The 20,257-nt window shown below is 43.7% G+C and overlaps 1 protein-coding gene across 1 annotated transcript in view; it reads right to left on the reverse strand.

Annotated features, from left to right (window-relative positions):
• The window catches only part of arap2 (ArfGAP with RhoGAP domain, ankyrin repeat and PH domain 2), a 132,271-nt gene that overhangs the window by 76,032 nt on the left and 35,982 nt on the right, over positions 1-20,257 (reverse strand). Inside the window, exons 9-10 of the mRNA XM_064343836.1 lie at positions 13,600-13,778; positions 9,017-9,123 (exon numbers count right to left, since the gene is read on the reverse strand). Coding sequence (XP_064199906.1) covers positions 9,017-9,123; positions 13,600-13,778 — 286 coding nt within the window. The remainder of the gene's footprint in view (positions 1-9,016; positions 9,124-13,599; positions 13,779-20,257) is intronic.

Genomic DNA, 20,257 nt, shown 5'->3' on the forward strand with positions numbered 1-20,257 from the left:
CCACAGGTGACAGACACATCAGAGCATGCTGGGAAGGAGGGCCAAGCGCATATTCTCATCTGAAGAGCTACTTGGGCTCCGTACTGGGGAAAAACACTGGCCAATTATTTTCCAAAATGCTTCAGCCCATTACCTTGAACGTACACGGTGATATACATAACCGTATAATTGGCCTGATAAAGTCATTTGTTTTTAATTTGATAAACCGTGACGCCAAGTGACCAGTTGCGTTAATCGCCTCAGATAATCACCTGCCCTCAGCTTTCTCCTCGTTCTTAATCTGCTCAAGGCCAGGCACGGCCAGGCTGCGAGGGTTTATCTTCGATAAATGGCAGTGCACTTTCATGCATTATGTTAATAAAACAACAATCGGGGCACAGATGCTGTCACCGTGTCTTGTGTTACTGTCCTGGATGCCAAAATCATAAAAACGAAAATGAAAAAATTCTGTTTAGTGATGAAATAGTTCCCTCAGGTTTTTTTTTAAGGCGGTCTGGTGACTACATCCCTCCACACATACTCAGGAAGCTTGTGTTTATCACACCCTGCTTTGGGCCTGTAGGCCCTACAGAAGTGGAATATACCACAATATATCAAAACAAAATATATTAACAAGCTCAGAAGATATATTGCAACACCTCACAATATATGGACAAATATACTAAATTGCCATTTACAGATATTACAAATATATTGTGAATTTACAATCAGTGGCCACTTTATTAGGTAAACCTGCTCATTAATGAAATAGACAGCTACTCCAAACAGTGAACCATGTGACTGAAACTCAATACATAAAGCATAATGACATGAACAGGTTTAGATGTTCAACCAAACATTTGAGTGGGCAAGACGTGTGATCCGAAGATGAAGTGACGAAGAAAAAAGCTCCAAATAGCAGCAGCCAATCACAGCACTTCATCTGTGTTTGTGAGTAGATAAAATGGACCCAGGGAACAGGAAATAAAAGTTGACCAATCAGGGCCTGCGCTCAGCGTCATGTACGATGACCCACCCCACCCCCTGCCTCAGAGTGTCTGTGTCACAAACACGGAGGCGGCACAGTTGCCAGCCGGTACCCGTCACCGTGGCAACCGTAGGGCGTGGGCGGTACTTAGCCGGCCTTCAGGCTGCTGTCCTCGCTGAGTCGAGCAAGGGTCAGCTTCCTGCTTTTTTCCCAGCTGTTTTTTTTTTTTTTCAAGTTCTCTTCCTGGGCCCACAGCAATACCAACACCAGATGTTTTAATGCTGCAAAAAAACACTATCCGGAACTATCTGATGTGCCATATGTTTCGAGCAACTTTCACATCGGTTCAGTGATTTCATGGGGGTAAATTACAATATGCCCACTTTCGTTCAAACACAAAGCCGCATGGTGTGAGAAGGGGAGCTCTGGATCCTCTGAATAGCCAGCGCAATACGGTTGTGATATGATAATTACACATTTACAAAAGTACAGCGATGCTAACCAACCTGCTTTCCCTTCACGCTGAACAATGGCAGTTATAACATCGACATATGGCGGTGCAACTAAAAAAAAAAGTCTCTGTGTTTTACATAGCCTCTCTCCATGCAGGGAAGCGAACAACACAGATCGATGCGTTTTTAATCATAAATAAAGGTAGGCACGAATTTGCACAAAATAAAGCATCTACTACTAAAATTCCATTGTGTAAGGAACAAGATGGCAGCATGTCAGTCTTTGTCTGAGTTTGCAGTCCAGTGTTTATGTTTGTAAGGCAATTTTACTACTATACTGCATCAACATTACACAAATTGTTTTAAATTATAGGCAGAAGAAAAGCTCTTTTTATATATTGAAAAGTTAGGCTTGATACATTTTGATTTTGGCTTGCTGAATGCAACTCTTCTGAACACTTCAGCCACCCACAGGACAAGGCCTAGCAAATGGGCACTTGAAGTGTGATAAAGACTGCAAAGAAAAATCTTGTGGATTATATGATATCAAATTGCCACTGTTTGCCAGTTTAAGTGGCATAAGAGTGGCTTCAGAGCCTCTCCTTGGAGCTGTCGCTGATCAGCTAGACCCCCATCTCCCAGCCCCTGTTCCATGGTCAACATTCTCCACGGCTGCCTACCGATGCTGACTACCAACGAGTCTGGTCTGCACAGCAGTAGAAGCTGTTCCCGGTCATCTGAATCTCCATTCTACCAGCATGACACGGCACTTTGTGAGCAACTGGCAACCCTCGCCTCGTCAACCTGGATCCGCACAGCATCTACCTGCGATCCAACACTGTGTCTGGCAACCTGTATAGCGCGGGACTGGAAATCCGCCTGAAGTCTGCCTGGCAACCCGCTTTGGGCGCATCTGGCAACCCGTGGGTGTTTGAGCTCACAACCCAGAATAGTGAATCGAAATACACAGTTACTCTACTGATAATATAATGTCTACTCACTGTCTGTAATGAGTGTGGTGAGTAGTTCCAACCACAAGCGATTATCACAGATAATCTCCCCTAGGACCGTCATGGACACAATGATTCATGACAATCGTGCCCTGTGTGTCACCAGGCCACCCAACATTTCAGAAATCCTAAACCATCTTCATAGTTTGTTACTTTGTGCACAGATCAAATAGAAAATAAGTGATGTGTAAGGACCCTAAACTGAGATGTTAAATTGTTACTGTTATCCAGAAATGTTCAAAAAATCCCCAGCCCTGACTCATGTATAAAATGTTTGGAAACTCTGTCACATTGGGGAGTACATTGGGTCTGGGTCTAGCACATTTTAATGTTCCTAGTTTAGTTCTGAAAATGGATCTGATTAGGATTTGGGCTGAATCATCTGATGGTTCAGCAAGTCTGTTCCTGATAAAGATGTATGTCTTGCATTGACAGACCCAAAAGCGGAGGGGGTGTAGTTATGTATGCTAAAGCGTACGGAGGACCAAAAATGCCAAACTTTGTTTACCTGAGGTCAGAAGGTACAGCAGTTAATGTTCTTAAGACCTGAGAGACTGTGGTCATTTTGGTTATTTTCTTTAGGTCATTGAGGAATAACTACACGCCCTTTTAAGAAGCAAAAATCTGACTGCTATGTGTCAACCATGACTGAAAATTTAAATAACCTTCTCAAATTTTGGAAAGCAATCTAATTCCTAAATGAAAACTGTAATTATGAATTACCACCATATATTACAAAGGGCATCGAAAAGGTCACTGATAGAGCTGAAATGCTCATCTGCTTCAGAGAGCATTTTGTTTCCTCTGGTTTTCTCTTTAAGGCTAAAATCAGGCATTCGGCCACTTGGTGATGTAAATGAGAGAATAGGACAAAGTTTTTGTTCTCCCCCCCTTTTCTGCACCCAGAGATCACAACGCTCTTAAAGGTATAGACTTAAAAAAGCAGCTGGTCCGGACAATATGGATCGTCATCTTTTGAAACTATGCGCTGATTTTTATGACAGAGACCCTAACTTGTCCCCACCTCACTCTTGAATTCAATGTCAGTATGGAAGTCAGTGTACGGAAATTTGCCTTTGTTCTGCCCTTATTAAAAGGAGAACAGTCAAATCTGAATAACTGCAGGCCTATTTCCAAGGTTTTCGGTTTCTAAGGTTTTAGAGAGAATGGTGTGTGATCAGATCAAGGCATTTTTAAGAGACAACAATTTCAGCTGAGTACCAATAAGGTTCTAGCATAGCACCGCTACTGCAGCAATGAAAGTGGTTAATGACGTTATCAATGCTCTGGATGAGAAGCAACACTGCGTCGCCCTTTTTATTGATCTGTCAAAGGCATTTGACACCATTGATCATGACATCATGCTACAACGATTAGCCAATGTAGGTTTATCTGACCTGGAAGTTTCTTGGTTCAGAAACTACCTTGGCTTTCAGATAGAACATACACTTTGATGGAAAGACATCCGGGGCTATATTTACTAAGTATGCAACAAATTATTGTCATGGCCACAAAATTCTGTATAATATAATTTTATTTTTTTTATTTGGGTGAAATATCCCTTTAAATTGGACTTATTCTGGCACGGAAACAAACTGAAGTTAAAAACGCAATGCTGATGTGTCCCCATGCGCCTACCATCTCCATAATCATCTCTCAACTTTTCAAACAGGTGACTGTTCCTAAATATGAAGAAATCACGTGTGCATTTGCAAGCACATTTGTGATGGTATTCCGGCAGTCGCACACAAACTTGATGTTTTTTGAAATATGTGTGTGCTTTCTGTTTCTGCACACATGCTCATTAGCTGACGGGGGTATCAGCTGAACATGTGTGCAGTCAAAAGCGTCTAGCACATTTAGGGAAATTAGCGACGGTATAAAATCCCCATTTGGTTTCCAGAAGGGCCTCTCGCTTGTTTGGAAATGTGATGCAACGGGACATTCGATGAAGCATAGCTTTCAGAATCAGTGACAGCGCATTTGAAAAATCGGCCTGTGAAATGCCAGCTAATGTCATGATTGTGAGCCGGAATGACCCGGAAGCCAGGAAATGCAGCGTGGAAAGGAGTTTAGTCGCTGCAGGGACCCAGTGGCTTTGTTTTACTGTTGGCTCCGAAATCACCTCCAAGCTCATCCATTAACGAGTATGGCATGACTCGAGAGCCAGTACGTAATTCCCACGTTCTCCTCCGACATGCCGAAAAGCGATACTTAAATTTAGAAAGACTCTCTCCACACACAAACATGGCACACTGACGGCCTCCTCCTTCTAAGAATGGCCACAGCCGCCATGCCGTTCTTGTGCCGGAAAGAAGTTAACGTCTCCTTTTCCCAGACATTAAAAAACAGAGGAAATCACCTTTGCTGCAACGGCCACCAGCCAAGCTAAACCAGCTGTGGAGGGGTATATGTATAAACCAAAATACACAATTGTTAGGAACGCCACTTTTCTCTCATTTTACCAGTAGCAAGCCTCTGGTGCAGCATCTTAGTAAATACAAACAAACACTTTTTTTTTTTGTCTTGTTAGCATCTATAAAAGCTTCACAAATCCTTAGTAAATATGGCCCTTTATACTTGTGTACAGAAACGGGTGCCACAGGACTTGGTCCTTTATGTACAATTAATATAAACCATGGTGGCAAAAATACCGGTTTTCATTTTTATGCAGATGACACAATCATTTACTCTTTACTGCTTTTAATACCATACAGGTTCTGCTGTATCGGCTGAAGCTTATTATAAATTATATTATTATAAATGTTGCCAAATCTAAGTTGATATTCTTCACTAGGTCAAAGGAAGAGCCACAGACACTACATCATACAGTTACCACACAGAACAAACCAACTGAATGAGTGACAACTTAAGTTAAGTTTCACATAGATTCCCTTGTGAAAAAGCTTAGGCTTAAGTTGGGTTTTTGTTTCAGAAAGTCCTGTTTATCTTTCCAGGTGATAGGCTTAATTTACAGGAGCTTGTATCACCAAATGATTGTAAAGCAATGATTATGGAGGAAAGTTGAATTTTTAAATACGTTGACCCTTTGTTGGACCACATGCTTAAACTGTGGTTTAAACATTGTGTAACCAGATGTGAAACTTAGAAAATTGTTATTTGCTTTTATGTTAAATATAATGTTGTAGTGTCCACTGTTGCTTTCTTGGCCAGGCCTCTCTTGAAAAAGAGATTTATAATCTAAATGAGACTAACCTGGTTAAAAAGAAATAAATATTAAGAAATACGCAATGGCAAAGAACTACATATTTCATAATGATATTGATTTCTCTCAAGTAATTAAATTAAGTGATAAAAATGAGCTTTAGCAAAGCCCAGCACAGCCTTTACAAGCACTGTGGGGTTAGAGTTTACCTCAGTGTCGTATCCTATTTGGTACAAATTTACAATTATATACAGTGTGTCGTAAAACTGAAATATAACTCACGACGGTTAGCGCGAAGAGAAACAGGTCGATTCAATATTCGAAGTTGGAAACAAAAAAAAATTCTTTAGGCAAAGCGCAAGGGCTGAAACAAGAGGAAGACTGAGAACAGACAGAGCATCATCTCGTCATCATCTCGTCAGTTAATGTAAGCGGCTTCGATTTTAAGCACCGCGTCGATCAACGTTCCTAAAGGCCACGCACCGAAGAACACCGTACTATACCATTTTACTCAGATGTGGAAGATGAGGCGTTCGTACGACGTTTCCCCATCCGTAAAAATGATATTAAATGTAAATACACGCGTTTATTTATTAAGTTAATAAATAAAACACCTTTAAAAAAAACAGTCGTTTATGAAATTATTCATCGCCTCAAACTTTTTCTCCCACTTCAATAGCGAGGGAGGGGGACATAAAAATATATATTTTTAAAAACACATGGGTGCTGATGGAATCTGATGTGTGGAGTGGGGTGGGATCGGGTGGGGGGTGGGGGTGCAGTTTCTCACTGCCATTTATTTTTTCACTGGGTTTTTAAGGCAGTCACACATCCGCATTATATCCGGGAGGTGTGGAATTTTTATCATTCTTTCATCGCGCGTGTATTTTGAGTCCGCGGAGCGTTTAAGCGTAATTCACGCCGCATCCATTACGGAGCCGGGACTGCACTTTATTCCAGAATGTCACGCTGTGAAAGCGGACGGCGGTGACACCTTTTTTTTATGGTGGCTAGCAGTCATCGCGCACGCGTAGGCAGGGCTCTAGATTACCGAGACAGCCCCGCCGCTGTGTTTATTTAGTGCCTTAATATTAATCTGACATCACACGGCTCGGTCATCGGCATATTTTTGCATGAGAAAATCGAAAGCGACCTGGGCTCTGATTTTTTTTTTTTTTTTTTTTACGTCGCTTTCTGCGTCCAAAATACTGGGTGGTACGTGTGCGATTCTGGTCAAGAGGTTTTTCGTTTTCGCAATAAAATCACCCAGGGCACCAAGCAAGGGGAGCCGCATCATTAAACGACTCCATCTATAAATGAAGCGTTGAGTATCAATAAAAACAAGTGAATCTAAGCCGCCCTCAAAGACCAGGGCAGGAAACCTCTGGCAGAGCATAAGAAAAGATGTTGAGTAAATAAACACTCAGAGCACATATCTGGTGCGTATGCAACAATTATAAAGCACATGATATTTTTATTTGGCCATGCTGAGCAAAGTTTACACATTAGAAATAGGACATCATCCAGTATTTAGATTATATGAGGCAAATAGGTTCAGTACCTTGCCAGATGACACAAAGGCAGTGCCCCATCTAGGATTTGAACCTGCAACCTCTCAGTTAAAATCACAAGTAGGTGCCTATTATATTGCTCTGCCACCCATGAGTGCCAGTAAAACACAGTGCATGTGCACTGGGTACAAGGCTCTCTAGTACCTTGTGACTGTTTCAGTGCCTCTAAAATGGCGAGAGACAAGAGCATCTCCATCGCTGGAGGATCCGGAGGGTGAAGGGCACGTCACTGGTTGACATTTCCGGCGTCCCTTCTGCTCACGGGCTGGCGGGAGACGCCGCGTCCCCGCCACCTCCACAAAAAACACTCCTCCGGCAGGCGAAGAGGAGAGCAGGCAATCGGGATCGGGTCACAGGCGTAATGGAGCACCTCTGGCAGGTGGCACGTCCCACGCAATAGCAAGAAATGCCTGGTTTGTCTCCTCCAATACTCAATGCGTCCCTGAGAGAAATGTGCTCTTTTTCGGGACAGTAGGCAGTCGCATCCTGCTCGGCGAGAAACAGACCGGCGGCGAGGTTTCGCTGAAGGAACGCGCTCACATTCACAATGCCTTTTCCAAGCCTGCCATAAATTAGCAGTTGAGATTGAACTGTCCTTAGTTAAATACAATCGTGCATTGGGAAATTGTGTCTTTTACAATAGCTTTCCAACCTGAGTCAGTTTTTCCTTGTGAGTAGTTTACAGCTTCAGAGGTGAGCTGTAAAGTCGATGGACCACCACTTGGTACTTTAACATTTTTTGATTAAGAATCATAACGAATACATTCGATAATGTGTGCCTTCAAAACATTGGCTGCTCATGAAAGTCAATTGACTGAAATTCTAGAGACCATTAGAAACAAACTGTCTAGATAACAGAAAGTCATCAGCAGTATTGGTTAACTAGGCTCTTGTGAATGGTGTTTATTAGCCTTGCTAGTGATCCATAAAGCGGCAAAGTTGTCTTACATAGAACATAATCTTGGTGTTCTTCATCAATCAGTAGTTCCTTAGAGTCCACAGAGGCCATACTGATTTAATTGTCAGAGCTCACATTCTGTAATGGAACGTGTACCCTACAGCCACTACACCAAGGTTACGCCCATGGTTTGGGTGGAGTTTGCAAACAAACTGTAAAAAACACAGGTCTGTAAAGAAAATATGCATGGTAAAAACACGGGAAGCCTGAAGAGCAATGTCCCTCCTGTTTAGCACTGCTTCATATCTAAATTGGATATTTTATTGTTTTGTGTGTGTATGTGTGTGTGTTTGTGTATGTGTATGTGTGTGTGTGTGCGTGCATGCATTGGGGGGGGGGGGGGGGGATTATTGGGCAAGTTTGCGTTAATCATGACATCATAATTTACTGAAATTATGACACTGTCACAGAGTGAGGCAGTGACATAATTTACAAGGTGCCCATAGCTGTGACTGAATTAGTGTCATGCAGAACGGCGACCTGTTCGTTTCGATTCGGCTGCGAGAGGAACGGGCCCGTGATTCGGTCTGAAGCCGATCCGCAGGGGGAGACCTGACGGGCTTTGTAATGCCATCCCCGCAATTAAAGTGGAGGGACAACAGCAAAGGGGAGATGAACAGCGACAGGCCGTATTAGGGGGATCAGACGGAGGCTACGGGCCTTTGAAGCCCGCGGTGTGCGAGTGACCATCTGGGCTGCGTGTCCTAAAGAGGCTCTTTCCCTCCTAACGGGGTAACACAAACACACAGCCGCGCGAGGAAGGGAAAAAAAAGAAGAATCTCCTTCTTTTTTCTTTTTTTTTCCCTCCCACAAGAGCCTCATTACAGAGCGGCAACGGCAGCGCGCGGAAGACAGGCAGAAGACGAGGGCGAACCAGCGGGCCAGCACTCACCAGAAGTTCTTGAAAGGAGTGGTTATCTCGAACCCCCTGCGCTCCACGTCCCTGACATGAGCGGACGTCAAGTCCACCATGGTAATCGCCAGCCCAGATTTAAAATCCTTCAGAGATAAAAAAAACAAACAAACAAGAGAATAGTGTCAGTCAGGTCTGGGAGCTGGACTCCTTCTGTGAGAGCAGAGGCCTCCGGTGCAACCAATACAACCAGGGTAAAAATATCCGGTAAGGTCAACTCCAAACCCTCTCTCGCACCTGGGAAAGGAAACCACACACACCAACTGCCTTGGTCACAAATCACCGCAACACACACACGTGCAAACCCAAAGAGCAAAATCCACGATTTTATGATTTTAAAAATCAAGAGCGAACAGCGAGCGTTTGTCATCTCCAGTTTCCTCCACCTACGGGACTTCGCTTTTATTTTTTAATTCACAGCTCGAAAGCTATGACCTACAGAATGTTCGGGAGCGATGGCCAGCGGTGATCGATCCATGATAAAGCTTAATTGACAAATCAATCACCTTGTGTCCTTCATACTACATTACACAGACTAATTTCAATTATATAGAATAGAAGACCATGTAGCAAATTAAAAATGACAATGTGGAAATTTCCCAGGGGAGAACAGCTATATTATAGAAGAAAAACAAACAATTATTATAAAAGTAATATCCGTAGGTGTGTTTGTTTGGGGGGAAGGGGGAGGGGGGGACTAGAACATCCTCTCCAGCTAAAGTATTTCTTAGCTTGATGTGTGAAGGTCACTCAAAACCTGTGATTGTATTTAAACATTTCAAAGGCAGCTCTGAAGCTCCTCTTGCAGCAACACTGGTTCATTGTGTTCTCACAACCATGAGTCATAGCCATGCTAGCCATGCTAGCTCCACAGGGCGCCATTTAATTGGCTGTGGCAAGACCCAGGGAGGGAGGGGTGTAGTCTACCTGTCCTTGTCATACTTCACATTTCAAAGGCTTGCCACTTTGTTGAAAACATACGTAAAAGAATATATTATCAAGATGATTCAACATTTCAATACATCTGAAATATATATATATTTGTTTTAATGTCGGCATAATATTTAATACAGGTTTCATTGCATTTGCAAAAAAAAGTCTTACACATTTATAATACATTGCAAATGTATTCCTTTTTCCTTACTGCTCAGACGGATCAGACACATTCGGTCTGTGTGAGTCTCCTTTATGATGAAGACACTGAAACCAAGGGCAGTCCTAACCCGGACCCCCCTAGCATTCGGCAAAGCAGATGAGCAGCCATCGAAAAAAGCTTCTCCACATACTGAAAAAATAACAATTCACATTTTCATGAATACTGAGGGAGCGACCGCGGAAATGAATATGATGCGTCGTTTGTGAAAACCTGGCCCGCGAATGCACAACAGGAGCTTGTGGGGGGCCCAGTTCTCAGTGCAAGCAACACGAACAAGCCGTACGCACTGCGAGATGCCGTATTTGCCCGCGAAATGCGGCTCGAATCCATATTAAGTTCAGCACGGCTGTAGGGCCTTAATTGAGCTGAATGATGGGGCATAGACACGGGGTCCGAAGAAACACGAAACATGATTGCGATGGGATTTCCCCCCCGCGTCTATTACGGCTCGCAAATCGCGGTCCGCTCGCCATCCTTGAGGAAAACATATTAATGAGGAGCCATGTTATGGTGACCACTTCACGTCCCCTATCCACAGTCAAACACAATCATGGAAAGCAGACCCCTTGTTTGCTTTGTTCTCCACCCAAAAAACAACCCCCCTCTCCAGGAAGGGGTGTGGGTGTGGGGGGGGGTGGTTGTTTTTTGAGTTTAGCGGGTTGTAGATTAAGGGAAAAGCAATGTGAATTTGTGGAATAAGTGGTGCAGAGGATAGAACGTCAGATCCGTCTGGTTCCTAATGACCGCCATCGCTCCGCGTGGCCAATTACAGACATGCTGTTAGCATCCATCGAGCCGCGCTGCTAGTTACCTCGCCGATATGTTCTCTGGCCCTCTTGCCCTGTCCAATTATTTCTCTGGGTCCGGTGGTAAGAGCATAGCATGGAGCAGCACGGAGTAAAACAAAAGTTGCTCCTTAAAAATAAAATCAAATAAAAACTGAATTTTGCAATTATATGAGGAAAGAGAAAAACAAATGATAAAAAAAATGAAAAAAACAACTTCAGTTTTGAGCACTGTATGAGTGTGTGTGTGCACGTCAACACATGCTTGAGCGTGTGTATATGCCCACACGGCAGTTTTTTTTTTTCACGCCATTAGTTTTTAATGTCTTAGAAGTGCTATAAGAGGCAGTGTCCTCAGCAAACTATCAGCAAATTGAATTTAATGACTGCATTTGTCAGAGGAGGTTCCTAATTCACTCGCAATGCTTTTACCCATTGTCCATTCAATTACATAGCCTTTTGGTATGTAATTGAATGGACAACAGAAATCTAATAGCAGCCATGTGTAAATGAGGTGACCGTTAGAGGGGTTAATGAAAGCCGGAAGCCTCTGCACTCGATGGGCCTCTTTCCTCTTTAGCTTTCTCTTCTGGTTCATTCTCCTCTTGCTTTTTTTGCCCACGTCAGGATAATGGACCGGGTTTAAATTAAAAGCAACACACAGCTCATGACTGGCATCTCAATTCATATTATAGAGAGGCAAGTCTTTGCAAAGACCCAACAAGTCCAGTGGAATTCTCTCTTGTTACCTCAGTGGTGAAGATTAACTTACATTAACCACCGCATGAGGAAAAATCCATAGCATAAATCATAAGTGTAAAAAAAACACACACACACACAGCTCCATGCATACATAATGTAAAAAAAAAAAAAAAATGATACATCGGTTGAAGTGATTGAGATGGACAGACAGGCAGGGTACTTGCTCATCAATGGCATAATTAATTCATCTTGTCACTCCTGACATTCTCTGACAAGTGCATCAACACCTTGGGATGCAGCCTACTGTTACCGCGGTAACTGTGCAAGAAATCCAAAAGATTTAATGAAGCCGAAGATACATTTATCTTCGCTCACCTGAGCCATTTATAGTCAACCCATTAAATAAAATTTTTTTTAAAAAACAATAACCAGAGGAGGTGTAGTCTCCAAATGCTGGGACTCACAGATCATGCCTCTGCAGACTTGCACATAAACGTGTAGGCTTAGGGGATACAGGACCCCCAGTATGTTCTATGAATTGGTCCCTAAACTAGATAGTATGCTTGTGAGACTTGACGTTTGACTATGTGAGATTTGGTTGAATTGAAACCCAATGCTTGCACATAAACGCCACCGTAATGACATGTTTTCCACATCGACTTTAATGTCAAAGGACAAGGTCTTCACTGCTTTGAACAGGGTTACATTTGACTAATGCTTCATAATAACCTTTAATCTCAATAACGTTGCGTGGCTTGAGTGTGTAAGCTGTATAATTGAGCTAAACAGAATCACAATAGTTTTTTTTTTCTCTTCCGCTACTGACCGAGGGGAACATATATCAATGCTGCTCTCCTGAGCATAAAAACAAGAACTACACATTCAAATTACTGATCACGCAACTTCTCTCCTTCCCTCACCCGATCCAACTCCCCTGTCCGCTCCGCGAACTTACAGGACGCGTCCTTGTAACTCTGAGGGGGAACTCACAGCGTGGCGCAGTGGAACTCCGGGGTGGCCTCTCGCTTGCCTTACTTGGCTCAAACATCAGATGGCGGCACTCCTGCTCTGCTCCTAAAATGTATGAGCTCTTGCACCGACAGAGAGGTGTAATATTTACAGAATGTCACTCAATGTCCATGTCCCGAGTGAGATGCAGAATACATCTGAGTCCGTGATAATATATTTTTTTAAAAACCAGCACAGTATTTTTTCAGCGTAAAACCCACTTCTGATAGAGTACGTTTCACTCTAACAGAGTTAGGACTTTTGCTGTGAAGAAGAAGACAACATGGCGAGGCCAGCCAATCTGGGCTCAGCAATGATCAATCGAAACTGACACAGGGTTGCGTAGCCCGTAGTGAATAAATAATTGTTTAGACTTTGGGACATCACCAAAACCAATACACTTAACCGAGTGCTCCTGTTGCCATATTATACTCTCCCATGTTCTCTCAGGTTGCACTGAATGAAGAAAATAGTGAAAACCAAGCACAGAGGTGAGTTTGTAACACAGCACTATCGTGCACATGCTCATTTGCTGCACACAGACGTATGCTAACACAGAACCACTATCTCAAATGAATCTTCTGAGACATTTTGGGTTCACAGAGAGGGTTGGAATCATTGTGCATACATTAGTATATACATACAATGTTCATGCACAATCACGGCTAGCGGTATTGCGAAGCAGGTGAGCTCAGAGTCACAGCCAATCCTTCAAGGAGTTGCTGGCGCCAGTAATTACCCACAATGCACCAGAACGCCACATGGAATCTACCCTCCCCGGTTCAGTGGGAGTTCATTTTTTTTATTATTTATTCATAATTATTCACTTTTTTTTTATTTGAAAACATTGCATATTCAATTGGAAGGAATAGGTTAAAATGATAAATGAATGTTAAAAAAGAAAAGCATACCTGCTCTGTTTTACAGAGTCTAAGTTTAGAGCCCATCAGGGAGGCGAAGACTCTTCCTTTACACCCGCGCAGCTCCACGTAGCCACACATGTTTGCGCTGCTTTTGGAGGGCTTCTGGGAGAAGGGGGACTGCGTTCTCATCGCTATTTGAAGAGCATTGATCCAGTCGCACTTGTCTCCTGCGTGGGGGCAGAAGCAGACGCACGCAGAGTTGTCATAACGACATATTAAAATAGCACGCGGCCACATTTCACCGCAGAACTTAATTTCGTTCCTGCGCGGCGCTTCCTAGCCGCGTGTTCGCCCTGCTCCTCGATGTCACGGAATCTCAGAATCCGCGAGAATCCACTGTAAACACCCGTGTCAATCTCTCCACCTCTCCGTCATGGGACCACAAGCCACTCAGATAAAGGACAAAATGAAAAGCAATCTTTGGTGTTTATCGCTGTGCCCGGCAATGCAGGAGAGGTGGAGATTGGCCCATGTGCTTCAGCTGAAAAGAGATTTTACAATTCATTTTGAGAGACTGCAGATGGGAACGTAAGTTTTGTGATTAATTATGGAGGGAACATCACAGGAAATGCACAGCCGCCAATTACCAGAGGGACTGCATGTCTTGAATACATGTATGCATGCACACACACATACACACACACACACACACGTGCACACACGCACACACACACAAACACAAACACACATACACACACACACACACACACACGTACAGACACACAAACACACATGCACACACACGCACACACACACATACACACACACACGCACGCACACAGACGTTTTTTACTCAGGTGGCACAGCCATATTGTATGACAGTAAATCATTAATTGGTCCCAATGGTAACAAGCTCTACAAATCTGGAAGCAAACTGAGTTTCCTCCAATGCACTCTCCAATCATTTGTAAATAGGTGTTAATACATCTCAAAAGCATGTAAGTCACAGACTGATTAATTAATATTTGAAGTACCAAAAATGCATCAAATTCAAGCCAAGGTCTAATTTTACTATACACAGCCAGGGTAATCAGACTATACCAGATGGCTGCATGATTGTAAGAATGTGTACGTGTTTGTGAATGTGAGCAGGTGACCGGGTCCATGCGTGTGTGTGCATGCTTGTGTATGAGCTCTATTCCGCATGTGTGTGCATGTGTGTGTGTGTGAGTGTGGGTGCATGTGCGTGTGAGTGTGTGAGCACGTGAGTGTGCGTGCATGTGCGTGTCAGTGTGTTTGTATGTGTGTGTGCATGCGAGTGTGTGTGTCTGCATGCATGTGTGTATGTCTTTGTGTGTGTGTGGGAGTACGTATGTACGTACATATGTATGCATGGGTGTATATAGGCCGTGCATGTGCGTGTATGTGTGTGTGCATGTGTGTGTGTGTTTCCCTGTGTGTGTGAGTGTGTGTGTGTGTGCACGTGTGAGTGTGTGCATGTGCATGCATGTGTGTGTGCATGCGTGTGTGTGTGTGTGTGTGCATGCGTGTACGCGTGAGTGCGTGCATGTGCGTGTGTGTGAATGCATGTGCGTGCACGTGTGTGCGTGGGTGTGTGTGATATTGATGCTGTGGAACGAAGGCATACTGGGAGAGGGAGCAGAACAGCTGCACGGTCCTTCAGAGAGCCACTGTGAGCCAGAGCACATTAACAGCTGGAACCACTGCAGCTCTGCAGCACCTGCTAGCAGCTAACGCTTAGCATGAAACGCAACAAAAGGAACAAGCATGAAAAGTAAAACGCCTCTGCCAACACAAGAGCCGAGAATCACTAGTCACCTGTAAACAGAAATACCAATACCCCAGTCTACAGGCGGGAAGATCACTGTCTACTCTTCTTACACAGGGCAGAGTATTCTGTCTATTGTCTTTACACAGGGCAGGAGTACCAGTACCTACTCTGTCTTTACACAGGGCAGAAGTATTGCTGTTTATTGTGTCTTTACACAGGGCGGGAGTATTACTATCTACTCTGTCTTTACACAGAGCAGGAATGTCACTATCTACTCTGTCTTTACACAGAGCAGGAATGTCACTATCTACTCTGTCTTTACACAGAGCAGGAATGTCACTATCTGCTCTGTCTTTACACAGAGCAGGAATGTCACTATCTACTCTGTCTTTACACAGGGCAGGACAGAGTATCACTATCTACTCTGTCTTTACACAGGGCAGGAGTATCACTATCTACTCTGTCTTTACACAGGGCAGGACAGAGTATCACTATCTACTCTGTCTTTACACAGGGCAGGACAGAGTATCACTATCTACTCTGTCTTTACACAGGGCAGGAGTATCACTATCTACTCTGTATATACACTGGGCAGCAGTATCACTATCTACTCTGTCTTTACACTGGACAGGACTATCACAATATTTATTTACACTGGGAGGGAGTATCACGATTTACTTTGTCTTTACACTGTGTAGCAGTGTGACAGTTTACTCATGGCTGCAGAGCAGGAGTATAAGTCTTAATTTAATGCCTTAGAAAAAGTAGAGCACCTCATAAAAAATCATTTCTGTGTGTGAACCCTTTGAAAAATGGTGTTGAAACAATTGTGCACTCACGCACTAGAATTCACACACTTACTGTACACCCCCATGAACACACACACACACACACACAGGGACACACACACAGACACACAAACGCATGCACACACACACAGGGACACACACCAAATCACAATGAACCAACACCATTTCCGGTTTCTCCTTTCTTCCTCACTTGTGAGGACTCTGAGCTCAGGCACAGGGGCGCTCTCTGGCCTGCCCTAAAGAGAAGAGGATTTAGAATGGTCGCCATTCCAGTTGTCTCTTCGCCCTTCAGGTTTTTAAAGCCTCTCTCTGCCTTAAAAAAGTCATCCCTGGTCCCCTGCTTTTCTATACCTCTATACACAGCCCTATCCTGAAAAAGGCACGTATTCTGCTCCGACGGCGTCCACATCCGCACCCATCCTTTGTCCTCGCTCGCACCCCCGATGCCCCCCCACCGCCACCCCCTGAGCTGAACCCGAATGTATGCGTGTGCCCCAAGAGTTCCCCTGCCCGGCCTCATGCATTTATAAAGAGGCAAATCAATAATAAATCAAGGCTTCAATTATGTATGCCTCTTTACATCACCAATCTTTACTGTTCTTTCTTTCTTTTTTTTTGCTTCTTAGTTCCATTACCTGACTGCGACTTTTTTGTTTGTCCAATGATTTATTCAAGCGATCCCATATTTACTTTGAAAGGGACGACTAGCCCAGGAAAGGAGGTTCGGCTCTGTTAAAAAATAACTTCCGTCGCCACCTGTGATGGACTCGTTACTTTTCGGAAATGTTTTGACCCCGCAGTCGAGGCAGAGTTTGTTCGGTGGCAGGGGAGGCGAGGGTGAGAAAAACCAGTCTAGACGGGTAAGCTTCCGCGGCTCCCCTGAAATGCTCAACGTACACGGCATGCAGAACCACACCGGGCCCGAGAAGGATGGGCCTCTTTCTACAGCTGGCCTCACCAGACACCATGAGGACAACCGGGTTCATCATTTCTTTTCTTCGCTTTTTCTTTCCTTGTTTGTTAGCTGCGACCCTAGCAGCTCTATAGCTCTGTCAGTTGGTCGGTCGGTTGGTCCACAAAAAGTGTCCCACCCCGTAGTGGCCACAGTTTTCGCCCCAGGAGACTGAAATTTGGCATGGACGTTGGTCGTGACTGGAAGGTACAGCATTGTAACTGAGTAACTTTCAGGCCGATTGACCAAGAGGGGGCGTGGCGATGGGCGTGGCCTATCACAAAAAGGCACATAACTCCCGAATGGATTCACAGATTTGCACAATATTTTGTGGAAAGGTTGGTCACGAACCAAAGAACAGGTCACGTGTTTGTGTGAGTGTGTGTGCGTGGTTGCATGCACGCATGGATGAATGCATGTGTACAGTCGCAGCTATTGCGGATTCGAGCTTGTTTTTACTTAATCTCTTAATTTCTTTCTTGTTTGAGCGTGCGTATTGACTGTGGTGCATTCTACATGACTGGTCAATCTTAATTCCAAAAAAATGCACACAAGCTATACAGTAGTTGACTGAACTAGAGGTAAACACTGATTCCGCAGCTTCCAAACGTCAGCATCAAACACGCAGTGATTTTTACTCGAACTAAGTCTCACATTAGTCAACAATAAGCCAATACTATTATTTATAACCCATTTGAATTATTTTTTTGGTGAGATATTCTTAAGGAAATCCATTTTTGCCAAGACATTATACACCCCACTGTACCAGTCATACAAATGGATTTTCCATTTCTATGATGTCATAGAGAAAAGACAGACAACACACTTTCTTCTCATGGAGGAAATGCAAACTGATAGTATCTATGCTGCTCTCTTTACTCTATAATGTTATACTGCCTCCACCATGACTCATACAGCCATTCGCAATTCACTTTACATTATCACTCTGTTCCCTCTGTGTGTATGTGTGTGTGTGAATACATTTTATGTGGTTATATATTTTAAAAAAAAAAATATATATATATATATATATATACCTGGACATACATTTATGTATGTCTCTGTGTGATAGCACATGTGTGTGTCTGAACACATGTGTATGCAAGTGTGGGTTGTTTATGCGCCTAAATTTGTGCATATGAGCATGCTTGTGTGTCTTTGTGCACTCAACTGTGTGCGCATGTGTGTGTTTGCGTGTGTGTGTGTGCGCGCGCGCGTGTGTGTATGTGTGTGTGTGTGCGCGCGCGTGTGTGTGTATGTGTGTGTACGCACATAGCAGCAAGCGTCGGTTGCCATGACGGCTCGTTCGCATGTGCTTGTGAACATGATAATCACAGACAGGGAATAAATAGCTCAGAGATCTCACATTTTATGAGACATAAAAAAATGCACGTGCATGCACATCACATGGGAATTGACAGAAACAAAGCAAAGCAAAAATGCTAAGTAAAAAGGTTAACTGAACGAGCAGGGTAAGATGGTGGCAGGTTTGGTTAAAGCTCTCAGGCCTCTCCCCTCTGAGGTTGTGGGTACAGACACACTCAAGGCTAATTCATGCTTCGGAGACAAAGTGACAGAACTTTGTCGCCCGACGTTTTGCATTCATATTTCAGCGACAGTGCGCGTTGTTACTATAGCAACCAGACGCCAAGCCCAGCAGTGGTTTGTTTACATTCCACGAAAAATGGCACGCCTGCACATTAGAGGAGATTTTCCGCTGGCTGTGGCTCTTATGAGTAAGCCGCCCTTCTGAAAGCACCAGCATGGTCGCTGTAAAGCATCTGCATGGTCCCTGTAAAACACCTGTATGGTCTCTGTAAAGCACCAGCATGGTCCCTGTAAAACACCAGTATGGTCTCTGTAAAACACCTGTATGGTCCCTGTAAAACACCAGCATGGTCCCTGTAAAACACCAGTATGGTCTCTGTAAAACACCTGTATGGTCCCTGTAAAACACCTGTATGGTCGCTGTAAAACACCAGCATGGTCTCTGTAAAACACCAGTATGGTCTCTGTAAAACACCAGTATGGTCTCTGTAAAACACCAGCATGGTCTCTGTAAAACACCTGTATGGTCTCTGTAAAACACCTGTATGGTCTCTGTAAAACACCAGTATGGTCCTGTAAACACCAGTATGGTCTCTGTAAAACACCTGATGGTCCTGTAAAACACCAGTATGGTCTCTGTAAAACACCTGTATGGTCTCTGTAAAACACCAGTATGGTCTCTGTAAAACACCTGTATGGTCTCTGTAAAACACCAGCATGGTCTCTGTAAAACACCAGTATGGTCTCTGTAAAACACCTGTATGGTCTCTGTAAAACACCTGTATGGTCTCTGTAAAACACCTGTATGGTCTCTGTAAAACACCTGTATGGTCTCTGTAAAACACCTGTATGGTCTCTGTAAAACACCTGTATGGTCTCTGTATGGTCCCTGTAAAACACCTGTATGGTCTCTGTATGGTCTCTGTAAAACACCTGTATGGTCTCTGTATGGTCCCTGTAAAACACCTGTATGGTCTCTGTAACACACCTGCATGGTCCCTGTAAAACACCAGTATGGTCTCTGTAAAACACCTGTATGGTCTCTGTAAAACATCTGTATGGTCCCTGTAAAACACCTGTATGGTCCCTGTAAAACACCTGTATGGTCGCTGTAAAACACCAGTATGGTCTCTGTAAAACACCTGTATGGTCTCTGTAAAACACCAGTATGGTCTCTGTAAAACACCAGTATGGTCTCTGTAAAACACCGGTATGGTCTCTGTAAAACACCTGTATGGTCACTGTAAAACACCAGTATGGTCTGTAAATCACCTGTATGGTCTCTGTAAAACACCTGCATGGTCCCTGTAAAACACCTGTATGGTCTCTGTAAAACACCAGTATGGTGTCTGTAAAACACCTGTATGGTCTCTGTAAAACACCTGTATGGTCCCTATAAAACACCAGTATGGTGTCTGTAAAACACCAGTATGGTGTCTGTAAAACACCGGTATGGTCTCTGTAAAACACCTGTATGGTCACTGTAAAACACCAGTATGGTCTGTAAATCACCTGTATGGTCTCTGTAAAACACCTGCATGGCCTGTAAACACTGTATGGTCTCTGTAAAACACCAGTATGGTTCTGTAAAACACCTGTATGGTC

Source organism: Anguilla rostrata, chromosome 7 (assembly GCF_018555375.3).
Source record: "Anguilla rostrata isolate EN2019 chromosome 7, ASM1855537v3, whole genome shotgun sequence".
NCBI lineage: Eukaryota > Metazoa > Chordata > Actinopteri > Anguilliformes > Anguillidae > Anguilla > Anguilla rostrata.